At 61.7% G+C, this 20,402-nt stretch overlaps 2 protein-coding genes across 6 annotated transcripts in view; one reads left to right on the top strand and one right to left on the bottom strand.

The window, feature by feature from the left end:
• The window catches only part of BCORL1 (BCL6 corepressor like 1), a 36,607-nt gene extending 32,990 nt beyond the window's left edge, over window positions 1–3,617 (top strand). For all 5 annotated transcript variants that reach the window (XM_053273386.1, XM_053273388.1, XM_053273389.1 and 2 more), the window contains 4 exons: window positions 668–813; window positions 1,182–1,259; window positions 1,548–1,710; window positions 2,155–3,617. In XM_053273386.1, the coding sequence (XP_053129361.1) occupies window positions 668–813; window positions 1,182–1,259; window positions 1,548–1,710; window positions 2,155–2,449 (682 nt within the window). In that variant the 3' untranslated portion in view covers window positions 2,450–3,617. The remainder of the gene's footprint in view (window positions 1–667; window positions 814–1,181; window positions 1,260–1,547; window positions 1,711–2,154) is intronic.
• A 1,258-nt stretch (window positions 3,618–4,875) lies between these two features.
• On the bottom strand, window positions 4,876–20,369 carry AIFM1 (apoptosis inducing factor mitochondria associated 1). The gene is made up of 17 exons (XM_053273394.1): window positions 20,153–20,369; window positions 17,351–17,493; window positions 16,535–16,628; window positions 16,227–16,259; window positions 15,570–15,700; window positions 15,330–15,460; window positions 14,024–14,114; window positions 12,960–13,044; window positions 12,753–12,829; window positions 11,981–12,089; window positions 9,794–9,901; window positions 9,197–9,285; window positions 8,964–9,104; window positions 7,741–7,883; window positions 6,661–6,785; window positions 5,562–5,758; window positions 4,876–5,080 (listed from the first exon to the last, which is right to left on the bottom strand). Exons 1-17 carry the CDS (start codon window positions 20,352–20,354, stop codon window positions 5,009–5,011), a joined length of 1,971 nt encoding a protein of 656 aa, XP_053129369.1. The 5' UTR covers window positions 20,355–20,369; the 3' UTR covers window positions 4,876–5,008.
• Between the last annotated feature and the right edge of the window lie 33 nt (window positions 20,370–20,402).

The following is a 20,402-nucleotide window of genomic DNA, read 5'->3' as shown; positions in this document are numbered from 1 at the left end:
CACGGGCTTGTTCCCTCCCCCTGACTGGCAGCAGTTTGGCAGGCTCTCGGGGGCAGAGGCCTTTCCCGGAGATTCCAGAGACGGCCTCTGTGGTCCCTCCTGGGCTGCTGAGCGGTGGCGCCTCCCCCTGCAGGCTTGAGTATGAATAAGACGGGGGCTGCTCCGGGACCCCGGACGGAGGAGCACTGGCCACTGGGCTGCATGTGGAGGGCTCCCGGCCAGCCCTGCAGGACCAGGCCCTCCACGGAGGCCCTTCTAGGCCAGCATCCCGCTTCCCACAGTGGCCCCCAGGCAAGAGCCGAGGGGGGCAGGCCCCCTCTCCTGCTGTTGCTCCCCTGCCGCTGGGACTCTGAGCAGGAGCTTCTCTGGGGAGAGAAACCGGCACGTTTTGTGTGCGCAGCATGGTGTGAATGGACAGTGGGTTCCCCAGCAGTGTGTCAGGGATTCCCAGAGGTGGACTACAACTCCTAGCACCCCCAGCTGCAATGGCCTTTGGCTGGGGATGATGGGAGTTTGGAATCGCTGTGCCCCAGTCCTCCTCCTAAGCCCTGATGGTTCTGCCTTGGGTGGGGGGGGTGTGTGTGGGGGGGGGTGGTCTGGATGCTCTCTGGTCTGCCCTCCCCCTTGGATTCCGCCCAGTGGGCTGGATGATCTCTCCTCTGGGCAGGCCTGTCCACGATGCCGTGGCCAACGACCACCTGGAGGCCATGTGGCTCCTGCTCTCTTACGGTGCCGACCCCACGCTGGCCACGTATTCGGGTCAGACGGCTTTGAAGCTGGCCAGCAGCGAGGGGATGAAGCGCTTCCTTCGTGGTGAGTTCTTCGGCAAGGACGGCGGCTTTGCTTGATGCGGGGTTGGGACGGAGCTCTGCCTGGCTCTGGCAGGAGAGGGGACGTTTCCGAGGGACACACGTCGGAGAGAGCCGGTCTTGCGGCAGGGAGCGTGAAAGGCCCTTTTTGCTCAGCGGGGTCTGCCCTGGTTTCCACTTGGCTGGGTGGCTCCGTGTGTGTGTCCTTCTGTAGGGGCTGGGGCTGGAGCGCAGGGGCAGAGCAGCTGCTGTGCCTGCAGAAGCCGCTGGCTGGGGGAGATGCTTGCCGGGCAGCGCGGACGGTCCGCTGCCCTGCTGGTCCCGGCTCTCCCAGGGGGCCGCCTGCTTACTGGTTCCTTGGCCTCTCTGCAGATTACCTCTTGGATCTACAGGGGCGAGCTGATGGGGACCCCCAGACTGCCTGGGATTTCTACAGCAGTGCTGTGCTCGGTGAGTGGAGACCCCCCCACCCACAATGCCCCCTTGTGCTGCTTGGCTTCCCTGGGAAGCCCCCGTTTCTCTGGCTTCTGCCCGTTCACGAGGAAGCGTGTCGGCTTTCAGAAAAACACTTCCGCAGTCATAAGGACTAGAAGGTTGGCCCCGAAGCACCTTCCGCGCAGGAGCTGCATCCTGCTTCCGGGCTGTGCTCTCCCGGCCTGGCTTTGCTGGTCGCCATGGCGCGGCCCGGTCCGGCGCTTCCTCCCGCCCTCATTCTCTGCCCGGTGTCCCTGGTTCCAGAGGAGAAGGACGAGCTGGGCTCCGACCTGCTGCTCAGCCCTCCCGGGAGCTCCGACCAGGAGGACGGCGGCGGCGACCAGCAGGACTCGGACTGCTTCCTGTTCGAGTTCTCCGACAAGCAGCTGCTTCCCTGCTACAACCTGCAGGTGTCCGTCTCCCGGGGGTGAGTGGCGTGTCCTTGCGGGCGGAGAGCCGTGGCCTGGGGCACAGGCCCCTCCCAAGCTGCCAGAGGGCGGGGAGGAGGCCAGGCCAGTCCCGGCAGGACATCAGGGCCTGGAATTCGCTGCCCCCAGAGGTGGGTCCCAGCTGCAGGGGAGAGGGCCTGGGGGCATTCAGGCCGCGGGCGGAGCAGTCAACGGCCCCGAGGGAGGTCACCGCGTGGGGTGGCGGGAGTGAGCGAAGGCCCCCTGTGAGTTGGGGGGCGGTGATGGGGACCGTAGTCCAAGCCCGCCTGGGGCTCCGACTTGGAGAGCCCCTGGGTGGGGGGGGAGGGGGGGGCTTCCTTCCAGGTGAGGAGGTGGACCTCGCAGGCCCGCCTCAGCCCCGGCTGACCCCCCCTCTCCCTCTCCCTCTCCCTCTCCCCCTCCCCCTCCCCCTCCCCCTCCAGGCCCTGCAACTGGTTCCTCTTCTCGGAGGTGCTGAAGCGCTTGAAGCTCTCCTCTCGCATCTTCCAGGCCCGCTTCCCGCACTTCGAGGTGGCCACCCTGCCCCAGGGGGAGTTCCAGCGCCAGGTGGCCCTGAGCCAGGTGCTGGCCCCGGAAGAGCTGCGCGAGCACATGGCGGCGGCGCCGCCCCCCCTGGCCCCGCCGGGCGCCGCAGAGACCGTGGAGCTGGTCCGCTACGAGCCGGAGCTGGTCCGGCTGCTGGGCTCGGAGGTGGCCTTCGAGGCCTGGAGCAGCTGACGGGGGGGCCCCCCCTGTCGCCGGACTGCGCGGCGAGGCAATAATTCTGACCCGTGAGAGCGGCCTCCTTGCGGCCACCAGCGGCAGCCTTCGCCAGCGGGCTTTCCGGAGCGCGGCAGGCCCTCCGCAGCCGCCTGCGGGGGGGGGGGGGGCGGGAAGCTGCCGGCTGCCCCCCCTTGGCCCGGGACTCCCCGCCTGTCTCGGTGGCTCTGCAGCCCCCCTACGGAACTGCGTCTCTCCCCCGCCCCACACGCGCCCCCCCCCCCCGCTCTTCCAGACTATTTATTTAATTAGTATTTAATTTGTGGTGTTCCCTTTTTTGTTCCTGCTAAGTCTGTATCACTGTGACGGGCGGTGGGGGGGGTGCCCCTGGGGGTGCGCTGAGGGACCAGGCTGCTCCTGCCTTTCCTCCCCCTCCTCCTCCTCCTCCCCACCACCAGAACCAGGGCTGGAGCGGGGGTGGGGTGTGGGGCAGGCTGCCCCATGGCGTCTCTTCTCCTTGCTTTGCAAGTCACCCAGCTTCTGTGGGAGGACCCCCCCCCCCCGCCCCTACCCCGGCCTTTCTGCCAGATAGTTTTCTCTCCAGGCTGCAGCCGGCCCCTCTGGAGAGGCGGACAGAGACCCAGATCAGCTGGGACCCCAAGGCATTTGGGTGTTCTCGGACCCCCCCCCCGCCCCCACCTTGCCGGCTCCTGATTGACTCCATTTCATGCCTCTTTTAGAGAACCTCCCCTTGGCTGGATCAGTCCCGGTGGCAAGACAGCCGTCCTCAGCGCTGGAGGGGGGGGCCTGGGGCGTAGATGGTACAGTTTTATTGTACAGGTGCTAACCGGGACTGGACAATCCACTTCAGGCTCCCCCCTGCGCTCTGGGAGGGCAGCCTGAGGGGAGGAGTTGGGTGTCAACTTGGATTCTTTTGTGTTGTGTTTTTCATTTTGTTTCCCTTCCCTTGCAGGGAGCTGCATTTCCTGCCCCCCACCCCTTTCCAGGCAGGCAGCCCCCTCCTGGGGGTGGGAATGCAGACCCCTGCCTCCCCCCCCCTCTCTTTTACCCCAAGGCCCTGGGCCTTTGGGGGGTGTGTTCCGGCTGCTGGTTTTTTTGGATTTATTTTATTCTTAACAAGCTGTGGTGTCCAAAACACTTTATGTACAGAAAAACCTGCATCAGGGCCCTTGCCTCCTGCCTCGTCTTTGGGTCTCGTGTCCGCGGGGGGGTGGGAGCTGCATTGGGCTTTCCTCTCACTCCCTGCCCTGCTGGGCCCGAGTGCTTTGGTGTGGCAGCAGCAGGGCCAAAGCAGAGCTCAGCATCTCTCCCCGCCCCGTGTCTGCAGCCAATCCATCCTGCTTCCCTGCGGCTGCTTTTACCTTTGATGGGAGCTTTTTATTGATTTAAGGCAAGGGACCTTATCACTCCTTTTTGGCTGGCGTCGAGAGGGCATCTCCTCTTTGGGCAGAGCCCGAAGGGACCCTCCTGCAGCAGCCAGCGGGAATGCACAGAGAGCCCCCCCACCCCACCCCACGAGGAGAGGGAGAAATGGTGCCTCCTCCCCCTTCTCTTGTGCCCGGCAGGAGGGAAGAAGGAAGAGGTCTCTCTGGGCTGGGCATGTGCCACCCCCAAGCCTAGGAGAGGGATGCTGGACTGGAGAGGGGGAAGCGGCAGTGTCCCACGGGGCAGGCGCCACAGCCAGGGTCTTCTAAAACAGCACGGTTTGGGCACCCCCTGCCTGCCTACACACACAGCTGTTGGTTCTGCAGAGGATGGTCACGGCGGGGGGGGGATATTTAAGAACACACCACCCTCCATTTGTGGCAGGACCCCCCCCCCCCGGGGCAGCAAGCAAGAGCTTGTGCAAAGACCCTTTGCTGGCCCCAGGACAGAAGGGGCCTGACTTCTGCTCCCCCAAGAGATGGTGGGCTGGGACGGCAACCAGGCCCGTGGCCAGGGTGCTGCATGCTAAGAGCCAGCCAGCCAGCTGCTGGGGGACTACAGTGCCCATCATTCCCAGCGCCGGGGTGAGGGGAGCGGAGGCTGCACCGCCCTGCCCTAGACTGGGCCGGGTGAGCTCCGCTTCTGAGACGCCATCGAGCCGTGGGGCGAAGCCAGCGCTGCTCTCCTCCAGCACCCCCTCCACGAGGCCAGGCAGCATGTGGGGCTCTGCAGCAGGAGGGTGTGTGTGTGTGGGGGGGGTCTTCCATTCGGGCAGTGTGCATAGAGCCACCAGCCAGGCTGCCCTTCCAAAGGCAACTGCTCGGTGGGGGGTGGGTGGGGGACACACGCCCTGGGACTTCAGGCTTTGCTTTCTCCAGCAAGGGGGGCAAACGGGGGTGGGGTGGGGTGCAGGCTCCAGTGGCCTTTCCGCAAGGGCCCTGCCGCGGGCTCCGAGCTCCTCCCTTCTCCCTCACCCAAGAGAGGCTGCCAGGCCTCGATTTCATTTAGACATTAATCTGGTTTTATTCACGGTGCAAGGAGAGCTCTGGGCCATCCCAAACATCCACACGGCCCGCAGCCTCCCCTCCATCTGCAAACGCAACCCAGTCAGCGGGCGGGAAAGGGGGGGCCTCAGTCCTCGTGGATGTTGAAGAGTTTTGCAACTTCGTTGAGATCCGCATGTTCTTCCCCATCCTTGATGATCTGCAAGGAGGAAACATCCCGTTAGCCAAAAGAAGCCCACGGCAGGCGCGGAACTGTCTTTGCACTTGCTGGTGCTGAGACCTTAAACACAGCCAGCCTTACAAATAGGAGCAGGAGGAGCGGCAGGCAAAGTGTCCGGTGGGGGAGGAAGCCCGAGGCAGGGGAAAGGCACTGTCCAGCCACCAGAAGCCCAGCAGCTCAAGGCACCCTGGAGTGGCCCCTGGATATGGAGGAGGGTGCCATTCGGCCTCCACTGAGCCGGTCTTGTCTCAACTCTCTTCTAAAACCCACGTATGCCAAGTGCCAACAGATCACGGTGTGGCAATGAGTCCCACGGGCTGGAATACGCGTTGCCTGAACTCGGGGTTGCCCAACGCTCCCTCCCCCAGGCTGGGATCGCCCTGGAGCAAGGCTGAGGCCCCTTCCCCGGCACGGTGTGGCCCAGGCCGGAGACAGGTTTGCTCTGCCAGCAGCCGCTGACCTTTCGCGCAATTGGCATCCGGTTGAAGACGTTCCACAAGACGACCCCCACCACCACTTTATCCCTGAGGTAGAAAACGACGCCTTTCCCATAGTCCTCTCCCTGCTGTGGCGCCTGCGGGCTGGAAGGGGAGGCCGCCGAGACCTTGAGCTCAGAGGCTTCTGTCTCCGTTTCGCTCTCGGAGCGGATCCCAGTTCCTGCAGTAAGCACAGGTGCAGACACACACACACACACACACAGTCAGGGCCTCCTGGGGTCTCCCTCCACGCCGGATCAGACACGGCGGTCCCAGCGTTGCCCGGAGGAAGATGCGGGCTGACGCCCTCCTGCCTTTTCACTTTTGACAAAGCCTGCCTGCCCTCACACAAGGTCACAAAAAGGGTTGCACGCTGGGTGGCCGCTGGAAGCCATGGCCCTCCATTGTGCCACTCTGTTCGCACAAGTGCGTGCATCTGCCCAAGAGCAAATCGGCGCTCGACTGCTTGAAACGCAGGCGGAAGAGGTCAGCTGCAGCGCTGAGAAGGCAAGCCCTGCCTGGAGGGGACGACGACACCTCCTCCCACCTGAGGCTACAGTCGGGGGCCCAAAGCCCACAGGGGGCACAGTCTGGAGCGGAACTGAAGGGGGGCCTCTGGCGCAGCACTGCTCCCCAATTCCATCCATGTTGTCAGAGGAATGGCCGTGCGGCCCGGCCGGAATGTCCTCCAGAGAGGAGACGCTGGCGGAAATGCATCCCTCTCTGCACTGTGACCCAAACCCCGCTCTGTGCCAAGTGAGTCCAGGGACAGAGCAAGAAGGCAAGCGGCAAGGGCAACAGTGCCGTTGCCCGTCTTCCATCTCTGGGAGGGTCGAGGTTGCCCAAGGGCAGCCTGAGCGGGTGGCAGTGGCCGAGACGGGTGGGCCTGGCTTAAGGACGAAAGGAGCCGGCAGCCCTTGCTGGCCAGGAGCACCGCCAAAGGGAGCCCCACCGAATGGCTTCCCAGAGCAGGGCACGAGCCGGGTCAGCTCCGCACAACACTGGCCTCTTCCAGCACCGGATCGGTTGCCTTCTTCGGCCCTGAACTGCTGCCCCAGCCGGGGAGGTGACGCAGAGACTCACCTGACTGCTCCGTTGCAGATCTGGGGGTGTCCTTTGCTGTTGCTTTAGCAAAGACCCCCACAGTGGGCAAGCTGCTGTCCACAAGGCCAATGGCTTCGTAGCCGACGTCAGGGCCCAGGTCGCTCCTAAGAACCAGATGGAGGTGGTTTCAGGGACAGAGGAAGGCGGGCACCTGCGCCCAGAGGCCTCGTCCTACGACTCCAAAGCTCACTCTTGCAGCCCAGAGAGCTGCATTTTCAGGAGCACAACATTACAATAAGTCCTGTTTTGAAGTACCACTCGCTGGTGCCAGGAAAACCGCTCTGAATGAAGCACGGGCCCAGGCTTTCTGCTTCCACTCCTCCCAGAAGCCCTGCCCACTGGAGATCCGACCAGCTTCCGAGACTTCTCCAGAAACGCTCAGGCAGCCCCTCCCTCCCTCCCCCTGAATGGGCAAGAACTTGCTTTCTGTTTTAACTAGGAGATGTTGAGGATGCTGAAGGCGGCAGCATGACTTCTGCAGAATAAGGGCACCTGCCTCTCACAGCAGCCTCTATGGGGGCCAAGGCTCCACGGGGACGTGTACAAGGCCTGCTCTACGCACTGGGGGCGGGGCGGGGGGAGAGCATGCCCCAGAGGGCGGCCAAGCCACAGGCACCGCGTCTAGACTGGACCTCTGGGCCAAGCCAGCTCTGTTGGCGCTTGGAGAGGGGTTGTGCATCCCAGGCCTGGCACCGAAGCTCTGTGCCGCTGAAGAGGCCCGTTCCCCCCAAATCACTGAAGCAGAGATCTCCGTGGTTCCCCACTGAGCGGCGCTCTGCACACGACCGTGCTTCCCTCAGTCCTGGGAGGGCCTCTGCGGACAGAGCCCTCTCCCAAGAGCTTTACAGGGGAAGCCATCTATGGGTATGCACAGCAGTAGGACGTGCCGGGAGGCCTCCACATCCCGGCGCTCTGTCCACGCCTTCCACGAAGGCCTTCACGGGAGACCCCGGGCGCTGGGCAAAGTGCAGAAGCGCATGGAGAGAACGGCCTTCTCCTCCGCGTGGTGCTAGCGGGACCGGGCCGGCGGGGAGGAGGAGCAGGAGAGTCCACACTCACCAGAACATGGACTGGTGCCAATAGGGCTTGGCCGCCCCCGTCATGTTTTCTCCGGCCAGCCTCCCGCTCACCACAGCGTGGTCGTGGTGCTCCACACGTCGCCGGCCGAGCTTGATGTCGTAGAAGCAAGCCGCGTCCCCCGCCTGAGAGAGGAGCAACAGCGAGAATCAGACAGGAAACGCCAGCCCCACGGTGGCCTTCGCTCTTGGCATTTTGAGTCCGTACGTGGAGGAGGCCAGGGAGTGAGGCCAAGGGGGATGGGGCTGTCCCAGCTAACCCACCTTTTGGATTTCTCAGCAGTTAGCCAAGGGTATTTCGGGCGGGGGGGGGGGGGAGACAGGACTTCTTCTATCATGAGGACTAGAAGCTTAAAAAGAAACCTCAGATTCTCCGAATTTCAAGCACACCGCCACATCCCATGACACCAGTCATAACTCTAGGACTGAGCAAGCATACATATAAACACCCCCACACACACCAGCTTTCCATTTCCAGCAGCCAAGCAAATAAAGAACTGCCCCTGTGACAGGGACTTCCAGATGTTTTGACTACAACTCCCAGAATCCCCAGCCAAAGGCCATGGCCATTTTTGTATAGCTCTATGGTGAGGCAACATCTGCAGTATTGTGCACAATTCTGGTCACCGTATGGCAAAAGGGACATTCTAGAACTGGAAAAGGCGCAGAAGAGGGCAACCAAGTTGCTCAGGGGCCAAGTCTATGAGCCAGGCTGCAACGTCTGGGGCTTTTTAGTTTAGAAAAAGACGACCAAGTGGGGGACACAATAGAGGTGTCTAAAATGATGCATGGTATGAAAAGAGTGGACAGAGAGAAATCCCCCCCCCCACTTCTCACACCCCGAGAACCAAGGTTCATTCCATGAAACTGCTTGCAAGGCAGTTTAGGGCAAAAGGAAGTACTTTTTCACGTAATCCATCTATGGAATTCTCTGCCACTGGATGTGGTGGTGGCCACCAGCGTGGATGGCTTCAAGAGGGGCATAGGCCAATTCATGGAGGACAGGGCTAGCCATGGCTACTAGTCTGAGGGTTCTGGGCACAGAGGCAGGAGGCCTCCCAATAATGCCCACAGCAGGAAGGAGGTCAGGCCTTCATCTCTTGCCTGTGGGCTCCCCAGAGGCAGAGGCTGGTCTAGACGGGCCTTCTTGGGCCTGATCCAGCAGGGTCTGGGAACCCCCGACCCCCCTGCCCCCCTGCCACTTACCACCCAGATATTGGAGCGGGCCTGCAGCTCGGCGTTGACCCTGAAGCCCCCGAAATCCGAGTCCACCTCCAGGCCGGCCGACTTGGCCAGCTCCACGTTGGGCTCCAGGCCCACAGCTGCCACAATGTGGTCCGTCTCCACCTGAGCAGGAGCAGGAAAGGCGCCCGCCATGAGCCTCTTGCCCTGAGGGGGCGGGGCGGGGGGGTCCCTCCAGCCACCGGCACGGCACTCACTTTCCTGCCGTCTTTCAGTTTGATGAGCAGCCGGTTCCCAGCAACGGAGACAGATTTCACCACCGCGTTGGACATCACGTTCACCCCCTCTGGAAGTCAAACAGGGGAGACGTCTAAGGGCCGGGGCAAGCAGTAGCCACTTGCAGCCTGCCTGCAGCTTGGACCAACGGGCCCTGCAGGCCGTTTCCCCAGTAGCAGCAGAGGCAGGCAGAGAAGGACAGGCTGTCCTCCAAGAGGCACTGCGGTCCAGATCCCGAAGGGAAAGGGCCGGCACTCAGCGGTGCAGCAGAAGCTCCCAGGTTCAGTCCCTGCCTCGTCCAAATCCTGGAGAGCTGCTGCCAGTCAGAGCAGACGATGCTGAGCTAGACAGACCAATCCCTGACTCAGTAGAAGGCAGCTTCCGATGCTGGGTTTTCAAGCCTCAGGTATGTCTCTCTCACACACACACACACACACACGCCACAAAACAGAGCTGAGGTGACACAGAAGCCACGGCCACACCCCAGTGGGAGCCCTCAGCCGATGTGCAAAGGGCTGCCCTCTGAGCCGCAGTGGGGGCGGAGGAGACCAGGAGGCGGAGAGAGAGGCCCCACGTACCTCGCGTCACTTTGTTGGTCGTCCAGTTGCTCAGGTACTCGGGAAGGACCTTACCCATGTTGCCGTTCTCTGGGAACAGCTGGATCACCTCCAGGCCTCTGGACTGTGCTGCAAAAAGGAAGCAGAGCGCCTCTGAGGCTAGAGGAGAGTGCACGAGGCAAGGCGCTGGGCTGGAATTGTGCATCGCTCAGTGGCCGGGGCCAGCGAAGGACCTTTCCGAGGCCTCCGCTTCAGAGGCAGAGGGCAGGCAGGTGGAGACCTGATGCAGGGCCTTCTCCAAGGCGGCACCCTTCCCCAGACACACCTGCTCGGCCCTTAAAGGTCATCTCAGCCTCCCATATGATGTATTTCTATACTTATTTTTACATTTCTGTCCCGCTCTTCCTGCAAGGAGCCCGGAGTGCTGCGCATGGTTATGCTGATCCTCACAACCACCCTGTGAGGTAGGCTAGGTTGAGAGAGAAGTGACTGGCCCAGAGTCACCCAGCGAGTTTCATGGCTGAGCCGGGAGATCTGAACTCGGGTCTCCTTGTCCCCAGTCCAAGACTCTGATCACGATACTACGCTGGATCTCACCGGGGGGACAATTTCCTTTCTCCGACTTACGAGAAGGCTGTGGGTGTCGGGCTCCTTGGCTATTTTTATACATTTTGCTCATGGAGTTGCTGCTAGCCTGGCTTTTAAAAAAAAAATAATTTATGTTTAAGTCATGCTGCTTGTTTTGCTCTTGCTGTTGACATTGTGGTTTTTTGCTGTTTTCTGTAAATCACATTGGGCGCAAACACGAGGCCTATAGACTTCAAAAAATAAACAGCAGGCCAAGCCTGGGAAGCAGGCCAGGGCACCAGCAGACAGGCACGTCAGAAAGGGCCAGCCAGGCAGGTGCGGGGAAGAGCTCGGCCTCCAACGCAGCAGCGGCACAAGCAAGGCCAGCCGGCTGGGTCAGGGCTGCCGGGGAGGGGCCTCTGCTGGGTAGGCAAAAGGCCCCCGGCGGCAGCAGCAGCAACAGCCGCCTCCTCTCCAGGTAGGGCTGGGAGGAGACGCTGCCAGGCTGGGCAGACAATCCTGGCCGAGGGGGCGTGGGGGGGGGCCGAGGGTCCTGCGTTCCGAAGGTCAAGGCTTTGGTCCAAGGAAGGGCAGAGAGTCAGGCTTGTGGCAGCAAACACGGCTTGTCCCCTTGGCGAAGCAGCAGTCATCCCGGCTTGCATTGGGGCGGCTTAGTGGGCAGGATCGGCCTTCCGGGGGATGGGGCCGCTCAGCTCACTGCCAGAGCATCTGCTCGGCATGCAGAAGGCCCAGGATCCATCCCTGGCAAGGGCTGGGGAAGGCCCCTGCCGGAAGCCCTGGAGAGCTGCTGCCAGCCAGAGCAGAGAACAGGGAGCTAGATGGGCCAGGCGTCTGACTCAGGCAGCAGCTTCCGTGCTCCGACCCCAGGAGTGTGCTTGTGGAAGCAGAACCGCCCGCCTGAGAAACCCTCAAAGGCACGCGAGAGGGAAGGAGTCTGAAAACGGAGACCGTGCAGAGCCACATCTGATGAAGCGGAGAAGCAGGAGGCAAAGGACGGGGCTCCCCTGGCGGCCAGAGAGGCTGCAGGGCTCTGCACGGGGCTCCTGGCCCCTCGGGGCTGGCCAAGAGGCGGGTCCGCGGCCAGAGCGCAGATGGCCCCTCCAGGCCCGGAGCAGCAGCAGGGGGGGGCCTGGGCCCAAGGGCCAGCCGAAGCCCCCAGGAGAAGCTTCCTGGCCCAGCCAGGGAGGCCCCTCGGCTCTGCCAAGGCCCAGCGCAGAGGAAGGGGAAGCCGGCACGGCGCTCCGCCTCCGAGGACGGCCTCCGGTGGCCGCCCTGACGGGGGAGGCTGGCCTGTGCGAGGGGCAGCCGTGGGGCAGGGCTGCTGCTCAGAGGCAGAGCCCCAGCCTGGGCAGAGCCTGCGTGTGCACTCCTTGGAGCCGCGGCCGCAGGGGCTGGGCAGGAGCCGCTCCATGCTCGGCAGAGCTGCACGTTGACAGGCCAGTCGGGCACCCCGAATCCGCGGCCAGCCTCGGCCTCCGCCCCCCTCTGGGCCCTCCACACTCCATCTCCCCACCAAGGCCAAAGGAGGAAGGAGACACAGGAGCAGGCAGCCCGGACGGGGGGGGGTTTCCCGAATAAGGCCCCACCACTGCTGCCCCTCGCCGTCTCCAGGACACTCACCCTTCTGCCCCAAAGCACAGGCCAGCTCGCTGCCCAGGAAGCCGCCGCCAATAATGGTGATGGACTTGACTTCTCGAGCGATTTTCTCCAGCGCGCGGAAGTCCTCGATCTGCAGGGGGAGGGAGGGAGGGAGGGAGGTCCACGTTCCTCGTCGCCGCGACCCCCCTTTCCACCTCACGGACCAGTCCTTGCCCTCAGCTGACAGCATCACCCTGTTCTCGCTCAGTGCAAGGACCGGGGCTCAGCGGTGGCCCCAGCCACCCTCCGTGCCATCCCCGCCCCCGCCTGTGTCTTGGGCCTGTGCGACACTTTGGCCCGAGCACCGTGCGGAGAGAGGGCCGCCCCGGCCTTGCAGTGCTGTGCCCTGCCCAGCGCCCTCCGGGAAGGGAAGGGGAGCCCTCTGGAGCCCCACGGCACCACTCCCCACCCCCCCGAGCCCCGAAGAGTGCTCTGCAAGGCCCCTCCCAGGACTGCACGGAGCTCAGCCCAGCGGGACACGGCCATGCCCACCTGGGAGGCTTCCTTGCCCAAGCGGCCCCCGCCTGGGGACCAGGGGAGACCTCTGAAGGGGGCTGCACAAGCCAGGGCTGCACATCAGCTTCGGAGCCCCGGGCCAGGAACGCCGGCTAGCTGGCATGGCTCTGCCCTCCAAGCAAGCGGGGGAGGCGCCCAGTGCAGCTCTGCTCCCCCACGGAGGGGGGCTGCCCTCTGGCCCAGCATCTGATCGCCCCTTGTGGGGTGAACCCTCCAGAGCAAGGCCCCCCAGGGTCACCTTCCGGAACAGGGTGAGCCTCTGCAGCACCTCTCTGCCTGCCCTCTCAATCGCAGGGAGATTCCTCGGGGAACCACCTGCGGGCACGAGAGAGAGAGAGAGAGAGAGAGAGAGAGAAGCATCACACTCCAGCGCTCTCCGGCAGCTGGGCCTACTGGGCAGCCCCACCACTTAGCCACCAGCAGACGCTTGAGAGCTCGGTCTCACCGGTGGCAATCAAGCATTTGTCATAGGAGATCTCGGTGCCATCACTGAGTTTCACCACGTTGCCTCTGACATCCATATGGACCACCTACAAGACAAACACAAGCTCACATCTCCTGCTGGGTGGCGGCGCTGACCCCCACCCCCACCCCCCGCCGGGTAAGCTCTCTGCAGCCCCGGAATGTATTTCACCTTCCCTTTCTTTTCGTTTTCATTTATACTGGGGAAATGCCTCTTTTTTTGAAAAAAGCACTTTGAAGCGGACAGCCTTTAACCCCTGCTGCGAACTGGGCCCAGCGGCCGCTTTCCTCCTCTGCGGGGCAGGGGGAGAGCATCCATCCCAAGCCTCGCCTCCTTCCCAAAGCCGGGGGTCTCCCTTGCGTTTCCTTCCAGACTGTAAGCCCTTTGGGGCCAGGGAACCAGCTCCACACCGCCTTCCTCCTCTTCCAGTTGCTTTGAGAACATCTTGGCTGAAAATCAGCACCTGAAGATGTTTCAGAGCAGCAGCTTCTCCTCCTCTGCTCGGCAACCAACCCAACGGGCCAACTACTCAGACAACGCAGCCGCCTCTTCCACCCTGCGCCATTCACCGCCGCTATACTGGCCAGGAGGCCCACCAACGCCCCCGCCCCCCTTTCCTGGTTCTCTTCTTTGGCTTTGGTTTTGCGTTTTGCTGAACAACTCCAAGGAGGCCACTTTCACACCCCCTTTTATAGAGGAGCCTGCAGAGCAGAGACGGTCTGGACTGATTTATGACGGAATGATTGATTCAATTTCTATACCGCCCTTCCAAAAATGGCTCAGGGCAGTTTACACAGAGAAATAACAAATAAACGAGATGGATCTTGTTTATAAATAAGCAAACAAGATGGAGACTGTTTTCTGCAGCCACATGAGGAGTCTGGAGCGGAGCAGGCTTGGGAAGCAAGACCAAGAGCAACTTTCTTCCCTCCTGACCTCCTGCCCACCAGCCTCCCTCCTACTCTCATCACCTCTGCCTTGGGCCACTCAGTCTGGCCCAGCTATCAAGGAGCCCCTGGCCCCGTGCTCCTCCATGTCACACCAACCTTCTTTCCAGTGAGGACGGCCACTCCGCCATTCTCTGTGTAAGGCAGATCACAGGCAGGAACGTAGAAGGAAGGGGGCTGGAAGTAGATACTGCCGGGGAAGAAGATCAGAAGCAAGACCCTCCAGGGTCAGCAGCCATTGCCTGAAGGGCTGCTCCCCCCACCGACGCCTCCACACACGTCACTGTCCTCTGCACAAGCTCTGCTCCAAGGCAAAGAGCGGCCAGGAACGGGGCCTTCTGGGTGGCAGCCCCGCTCCCTGGAATTCAACCCCCAAGGAGGCCCACCAAGCCTGTCCTGACCACCGTTACGGAAGCTGGTCAACAGGTAGCTCTTCAGGCAACGCATTTCCCTCTGCTCCTCAAGAAGTCTCAGTGAAGTGCACTTTAGAGGGCAGCCCTTAAGGGCCCATTTTGTGCTTCTTGGTGTTGGTTCACCCAGAGGAAGCAGAAGCAGAGCAAACGGACCCCATCGTATGAAAGAAAGGTCATGCAGAAGGCCCCCAGTTCCCTTCTCCCTGGCAGCAGCATCTCCAAGACTGGAGGGCTGGGAGAGACTCCTGCCTGCACCCTGGGAGAAGCCGCTGCCCGTCTGTGCAGACAATCCTGAGCTAGCTGGACCCAGGGTCTGACTCAGTCTGTGGCAGCTTCCTAGATGTTCCTTAAGTGCCCTGCAGGGCCAGACCTAGGCCAGGCCTGACCAGCCCCCGGCCCCGGCAGACTGTGGTGCCGAGAGCAGCATATCCAGGGGCAGAGTCCTTTCAGAGGCGCTTCCTTGGTCCCAGGCAACAGCCCCGTTTCTCTCGGTGCTCCTTGTAAAGGGGACCCAGCTGAGCCCGTTGGACCCCCCCCCGAGCCTGAGAACTCTGCCCCGTGCCCCTGCTCTGGCCCCCAGATCCAAAGGAAACCCGCCAAGGCCGGACTCCGGTGCACCTCACCTAGCTTCCCTTGCGGGCATCCCAGCTACCAGCAGGCACCGGGAGAGGCCAGCGGAAAAGTGGCCAATGGTTTGCCCTCAAGCCACAAGCCCTCCTGGCTGGGGACGGAGGGCACCCCATAAACAACGAGAGGACCCTGACCGCCGGGGGGTGGGATTCAGCCCAAGCAGAGAGGCCTCTGAATCCCAAGCCCCACGCCGCGCTCTGACGGGACCTTCTGGGATCTCTTCCGCCCCACACCCGACTCAAAGGGGACCGGGGCACCAAGCAGCGGCCAGAGCTCCTCTCCAGGGCGTCTTTCGGAGGGAAACCTGGGAGGGCCCCCAGAAGGCTGAGGAAGAGGAGCCAGCCGGCCGGCCGGCCACCCACCTCCGCTCTTTGCCATTCCACTGCCGGAACCGCAGCGTGTCCGTGACATCCGGGTCTTCCGAAAACCAGAGCTCTTTGGAAAGCGGAGGCCGCATGTACGGAAGCTCAGCATCTTCAGACACGATCAGCACCTTTCAGGCGGGGCAAAGGAGAGAACCGTCTCTGTCTCCGGACTCAGGCAGGCCCCGGGACCGGCAGTCAGGCGGAGTCCAGAGCGGAGCGGGCGCTCCTGCCACTCACCCTGGCCCCGGGATCCCTCGCCCGGATGGACCTGGCGGCAGCGAAAGCAGCAGTGCCGCCCCCAATGAGCAGGAAAGGCGCGTGGGGCGGGCACTCCGGGCGGGGGGCGGCGGCGGCTTCTGTTTCTGGGGCTGCAAGTGGAGAGAGCCAAGGAGACCGTGAGGCCCCCCGACAGAGACGCACTCCCAGGAGACAAAACGGGGCCGGCCGAGGCACAGCATTTCCTGGCGTGAACTGGAGGCCAAGCGATCACAGGACCGCAGGGCAGGTTCCAGCCACCGCCTGTGGGAGAGGAACTGGAACGCACAGGGCAGGCGCCCTCCCCAGGACGACGACCCTAACCCTGGCGGGCAGCTGCTGCCCCCCTCCAGCCAAGCAGAGCCAGGCTGTGCATCCACAGCTCGAGTGAAGCCAACTTAAAACAACCCCCCCCCCCCGCAGGATCCAGGGCATTCCAGGGCCCCAAGCCAGGGGCCTCAAGAGGGCAGGATTTCCCTGGGGGCCCCCAAGCGCCTCTCCTCCCTTCTGACCCCAAACAGAGACCAAATGACTGGGCCCCAGCTGGCAGCCGCGCCCCTGTGTGGTTCCCAGCACGCCTTGTCCAAGGAGCACCAGGGGACCCCGTCTCGCTCCGCCCGTCTCTGGGCACTGCCTCACCTGCTGCGCTCGGGGGGGCGGCGGCCTCTGCTTCTGCAAAGAGAGAAGGTGCAGCTTGGCCCGTGCCCAGCGCGCGGGGGGGGGGGGGGGGGCGTGTCGCACCCCACAGCTCAGGGCCAGGTGCCAGCCACAGGAGAGGATGGCGGGATGCTCCTGCCTCTGGCCCCACCGCCTTCCGGGCAAGAAGTCGCCTCCGGGAGCCTCAGCCCCCCCCTTCCCCTCCAACGCCTTCCTGGGAGGCAGCAGCCGGCAGATCTCTGGGGCTGTGAGAGCCCGCCCGCCCCGCCCCGCCCCACCCGGCCCCCTACCTGGCGGGGGCTGTGCGTCCTGCTGGCAGTGCTGGCTGATCCCCGCCAGGCGTTCGCTGTAGCGCTCCTTGTCTTCTCGCAGCGTCTTGTACACCTAGACAGCCAAACGGGAGGCTTCGTGCTCAGTGGCTGGGCGCAGCCCGCAGGAAGGCGCCTGGACCGGCCTGGATAGTCCAATGCCAGCTGGTGGACCTTCACTGCATTAACTTTTGTCAACTGCCTTGGGGGGAGTTTTAGGAAAGGCAGTCTATAGAACGAACGGCGAAGGTTGCATCCTGCTGCGGCTGAGAACTCTTTTGCTCGGTGTTCTAGGAACCCAAGCAAAAGCGGCTTCCAACAGACTCGGAGGACTGCTAAGGAGTAGAAGCGACCCAGATTGGGAGCACCCATCAAGACTGCCGTAGGCGCCCTGAGCTGGCGAACAGAAAGCCAAATCGCTTGTAGCAGAGGGTGCCAACCTTTCTTAAACAAGTGTATTCACCCCCACCCACCCCACTTCTGTCGGAACCCTGCAGCCCGAGACCGGGAAGCTTTGGGGTCCAGGACTCCCGCCAGCCACATGCCGCAGGGAAGACAAGAGCTCCAGATCAGAGGCGGGGTGGCCGTGGATTTCTGCATGCCGGCCGAGCGAGCGCCCTTCTCTCGAGAGAAGACCCAGAGGAAAGGTCAGCTCTGCGCCAGGCCGAGGCTCGCTCCCGGGGGAAGGAAAGGCAGAGTCCAGAGGAGAAGCCAGAAGAGCACCAGCCGACCAGCCGCCGCCAGGTCGCAGGACAGGACGGGAGGCCCTTTCAGCAGGCACCAGGCCTTGCTACTTACATAGGCCCCGGCTCCGAAGGTGGACAAACCCACAAGGAAGGCCAGGACCGCGTTTTCGCCTCTTCCCCCCGGCACACCAGAGCTCGCCATGGGTCTGCTCAGCGGCACTTCTAAGGGAGCTTTCCATCGCTGGAAGAAGTTGCCTGGAAACACAGTTGGGGAGGGAGGGAGGGAGAGCGGTCAGTGCTGCACCTCCCAGACACTTTGCTGTCGCTGAACAGTCAACTTGCCCAAGAAGCCCTTCAGCCCAGGGCTGAGACACTGGCACTCACCTTCCTGAGCCCCTGACCCTCAGTTTCAACACACCGTGGAACATTCGCATCAGCACAGTTCCCTCTAAGGTGTGCGCACGTGTGGTGTGTGTGTGCTCAGAAGTTTTTGGAGATCCACTCAGTTCATTTTAGATCCTGCTCAGGTTGAATCAGGAAGGCCCCATTCTGAATGCCCACGGTGCACACACACTGCCTTGGTGTTGCCGCCCAGGACAAAACCCGTTCCACAAACAGGGATTCTCAGATGTTCTTGACTACAACTCCCAGAATCTGCAGCTGCAAAGGCTTTTACTTGGGGATTATGGGAATTGTAGACAACAACATCTGGGAATCCCTGTTAGAGGGAACACTGGTCTGACCATGGGCAGAGTTGCAGGTGCGCTGCTGAAATCAGTGGGACGTGGCGGTCTTTCAGTGGCTTGCTTGGCACGCTGATGGTCCCGGGTTCGATCTCTGCATCTCAAGGCAGCACTAGGGAAAGACCTGACGGAAAAGCTGAACAGGCAGGCGCCACTGCGGTGAGACAGTGCCAAGTTAGACGGACCAACAGTTTGGAGCAGAAGTATGTGCCTGACTCTGCCCAGGACCAGCCTGTCAGAGGAGAGAAATGCAGCACTCTCCAGTGGGTTCCTTTCTTGGTCGAATTGCATTTTGCAGCCTTGGGCTGGAAACAGGAAGACAGAGGCTGCCACCAGAGTTCTCTCTAACTGTTTTCATCTGTCTGCACAATGGATTTCGTTCTGGGTGGCAGGATCAAGGCAGTGTGTGTGCACCCCCTGCGTTCAGAGTGGGGCCTTCCTGATTCAACCTGAGCGGGATCTAAAATTAACTCAGTGGACATCAAAAAGCTTGTGAGCCTGGACACGTACACATGCCAGGGAACACTGGTTGCTACTAACACACAAAGAAGCTGTGCTAAAATGATTGGGACCTATTTGCAAGGAAATAAGCTGCGTGTTCTCAAAATAACAGGATACACATAGTACGACGACAAATATTTATATACCGCTCTTCAACCAGAGTTCTCAAAGCGGTTTACATAGATATAGATAAATATATACTTTAAATGCATTAAAATAAACATATTTATAGTGTGCAAAGCATTTTAGGCGTGTTAATTTAACTCCACCTGCAGACTCAGCCTCCTCCTCATCTGTTGCCAAGAAGGCCAACCCTCTTAAATATTAATGTGTGATTCTAGAAAGGAGATCCCTTCAAGCACTCAACTGTCCAGTTTCTACACCATCTAGCCAGTTTAGTGTACAAACATGCAAAGTGCTGGTCACCTCTTGTTGAAATGATTCATTTGGTGGACCAGTACCTCCGGACATGTGGACCTTATCCACTGCACTTTAATATTTGCCAACCCAGTTATGCTGCATGCTCTCCTCACTGGCCTGTTCATCTGACATTAACACTGGGACTGTCATCCTGACTGCAATCCCAATCAGTTTGAAAAATAATAAATGTTGCCCTCAAGACTAGAGTGCTCATGTCTATGCCAAGAGAGACCTTTTAGGGCATAAGCAAAGAGTTGTCAGAATAAGGAAAAATACAGTTCTATGTCTACACCACACAATTTGGGCTATTTTGATTCCGATATTTTAATTATGTAGAAACAAACATTTGAATTTTTAGACTGGGGAAGCAGGACTAGTTTCCTTCACTCAGGAAAGGGGAATCCCAAGAAAACAAGGAATGTGAAGCAGCACAAACAGCTCACTAAAACCCTGTGGTCCTGAGCACACTTGCTGGAAGCGTGAGCTCCACTCAGATTAATAAGATTTGCATCGTAGCGAGTTCATTTGGGAATGTTGTCCTGATCTAGCTCTTTCCTTGCAAAGCTTGAGAACAAGAAACTGGACTCATATTTTAGCCGCTACTCCCTTGCAAGCAAGGACTGCCTTGACCCTGGACAGTTACACAGCGCCCGGCCCATTCCATCCTTTGGAGCCTCAGTCCTAGCGATTGCCCTGGGCCCTGAAACTCAAGGCGAGGAGATCTCCTTCCTTATATGCCCCTTCTGCAATAAGCACACAACTTCCAGGCTCTCAACATGAGACACACATGAGGCGACGACCTACAGAACCCTGCTAAGAGGACCAAGCGGCGCCTTTGACTCGGCTGCACTGAGCATGCGGGGAGCAGCTGGCCCTCTCCAGCCCCAGCTAAGTGTGCAGTCTGGTGCAAAGTGCAGCCTGCCAGCCCTTTGTGGCCGGGGAGGGAGCGGGGGGGTCGGGGGGGGGTCGCCTTCTTCTTGTCCTGGTTGAGGCCACTTTTCCATGCAGCCTGCGGGAAGGACTTTGCTGGGAAGCCGCCTCGGCAGAAGAGCAGCGGCGGCAGCAGCAGCAGCACTTCAGCCTGGGTCTCCCCGCGCCCGCGCCCCACCCCCCGGGGGCACTGCCGGGCTGCTTCCTCCTCCTCCTCCTCCTCGCTTCCCTGCAGGGAGGCCGGTTCTTGCCCCCCACCGCGCACGAGCCCATTTCCCCGACGGGAAGACTGAGGCTGGCTGGCTGGCTGGCAGGCTCACCTGCGCCCGTCCGGCCCCGCGACCTCGGCCCGAGCGCCCGCACCAGCCTGGGCGCCACGCGGCACCGGAGCATGATAGCGGCGGCAGCAGCAGCGGCCACACCGTCCGGGCTCCCCGCTCGCCGCCAGCGCCACCCTCCTCCTCGCGGCCAGGGGGCGTCCCTTCTGCGCACGCGCGCTGCCCGGCCTCCCCGCGCGCGCATGCGGCTTCGAGGGGACGCTCTAGGGCGGCGCGCACGCGCCCTGCGCGG

Source organism: Hemicordylus capensis, chromosome 11 (assembly GCF_027244095.1).
Source record: "Hemicordylus capensis ecotype Gifberg chromosome 11, rHemCap1.1.pri, whole genome shotgun sequence".
Taxonomy (NCBI): Eukaryota; Metazoa; Chordata; class Lepidosauria; order Squamata; family Cordylidae; genus Hemicordylus; species Hemicordylus capensis.
This window is presented reverse-complemented; position numbering and strand designations above follow the sequence as displayed.

What these genes read in the sequence shown, in the direction of transcription:
- AIFM1 (XM_053273394.1), bottom strand. Translation starts at nt 20,354, where the DNA reads ATGCGCGCGCGGGGAGGCCGGGCAGCGCGCGTGCGCAGAAGGGACGCC. An exon ending in TGGAATGGCAAAGAGCGGAG is followed by an intron (nt 14,115 to 15,329) that starts GTGGGTGGCCGG and finishes CTTCCCCGGCAG; the next exon opens with TATCTACTTCCAGCCCCCTT. An exon ending in GGCTCACCCTGTTCCGGAAG is followed by an intron (nt 12,090 to 12,752) that starts GTGACCCTGGGG and finishes CTCCCCCTGCAG; the next exon opens with ATCGAGGACTTCCGCGCGCT.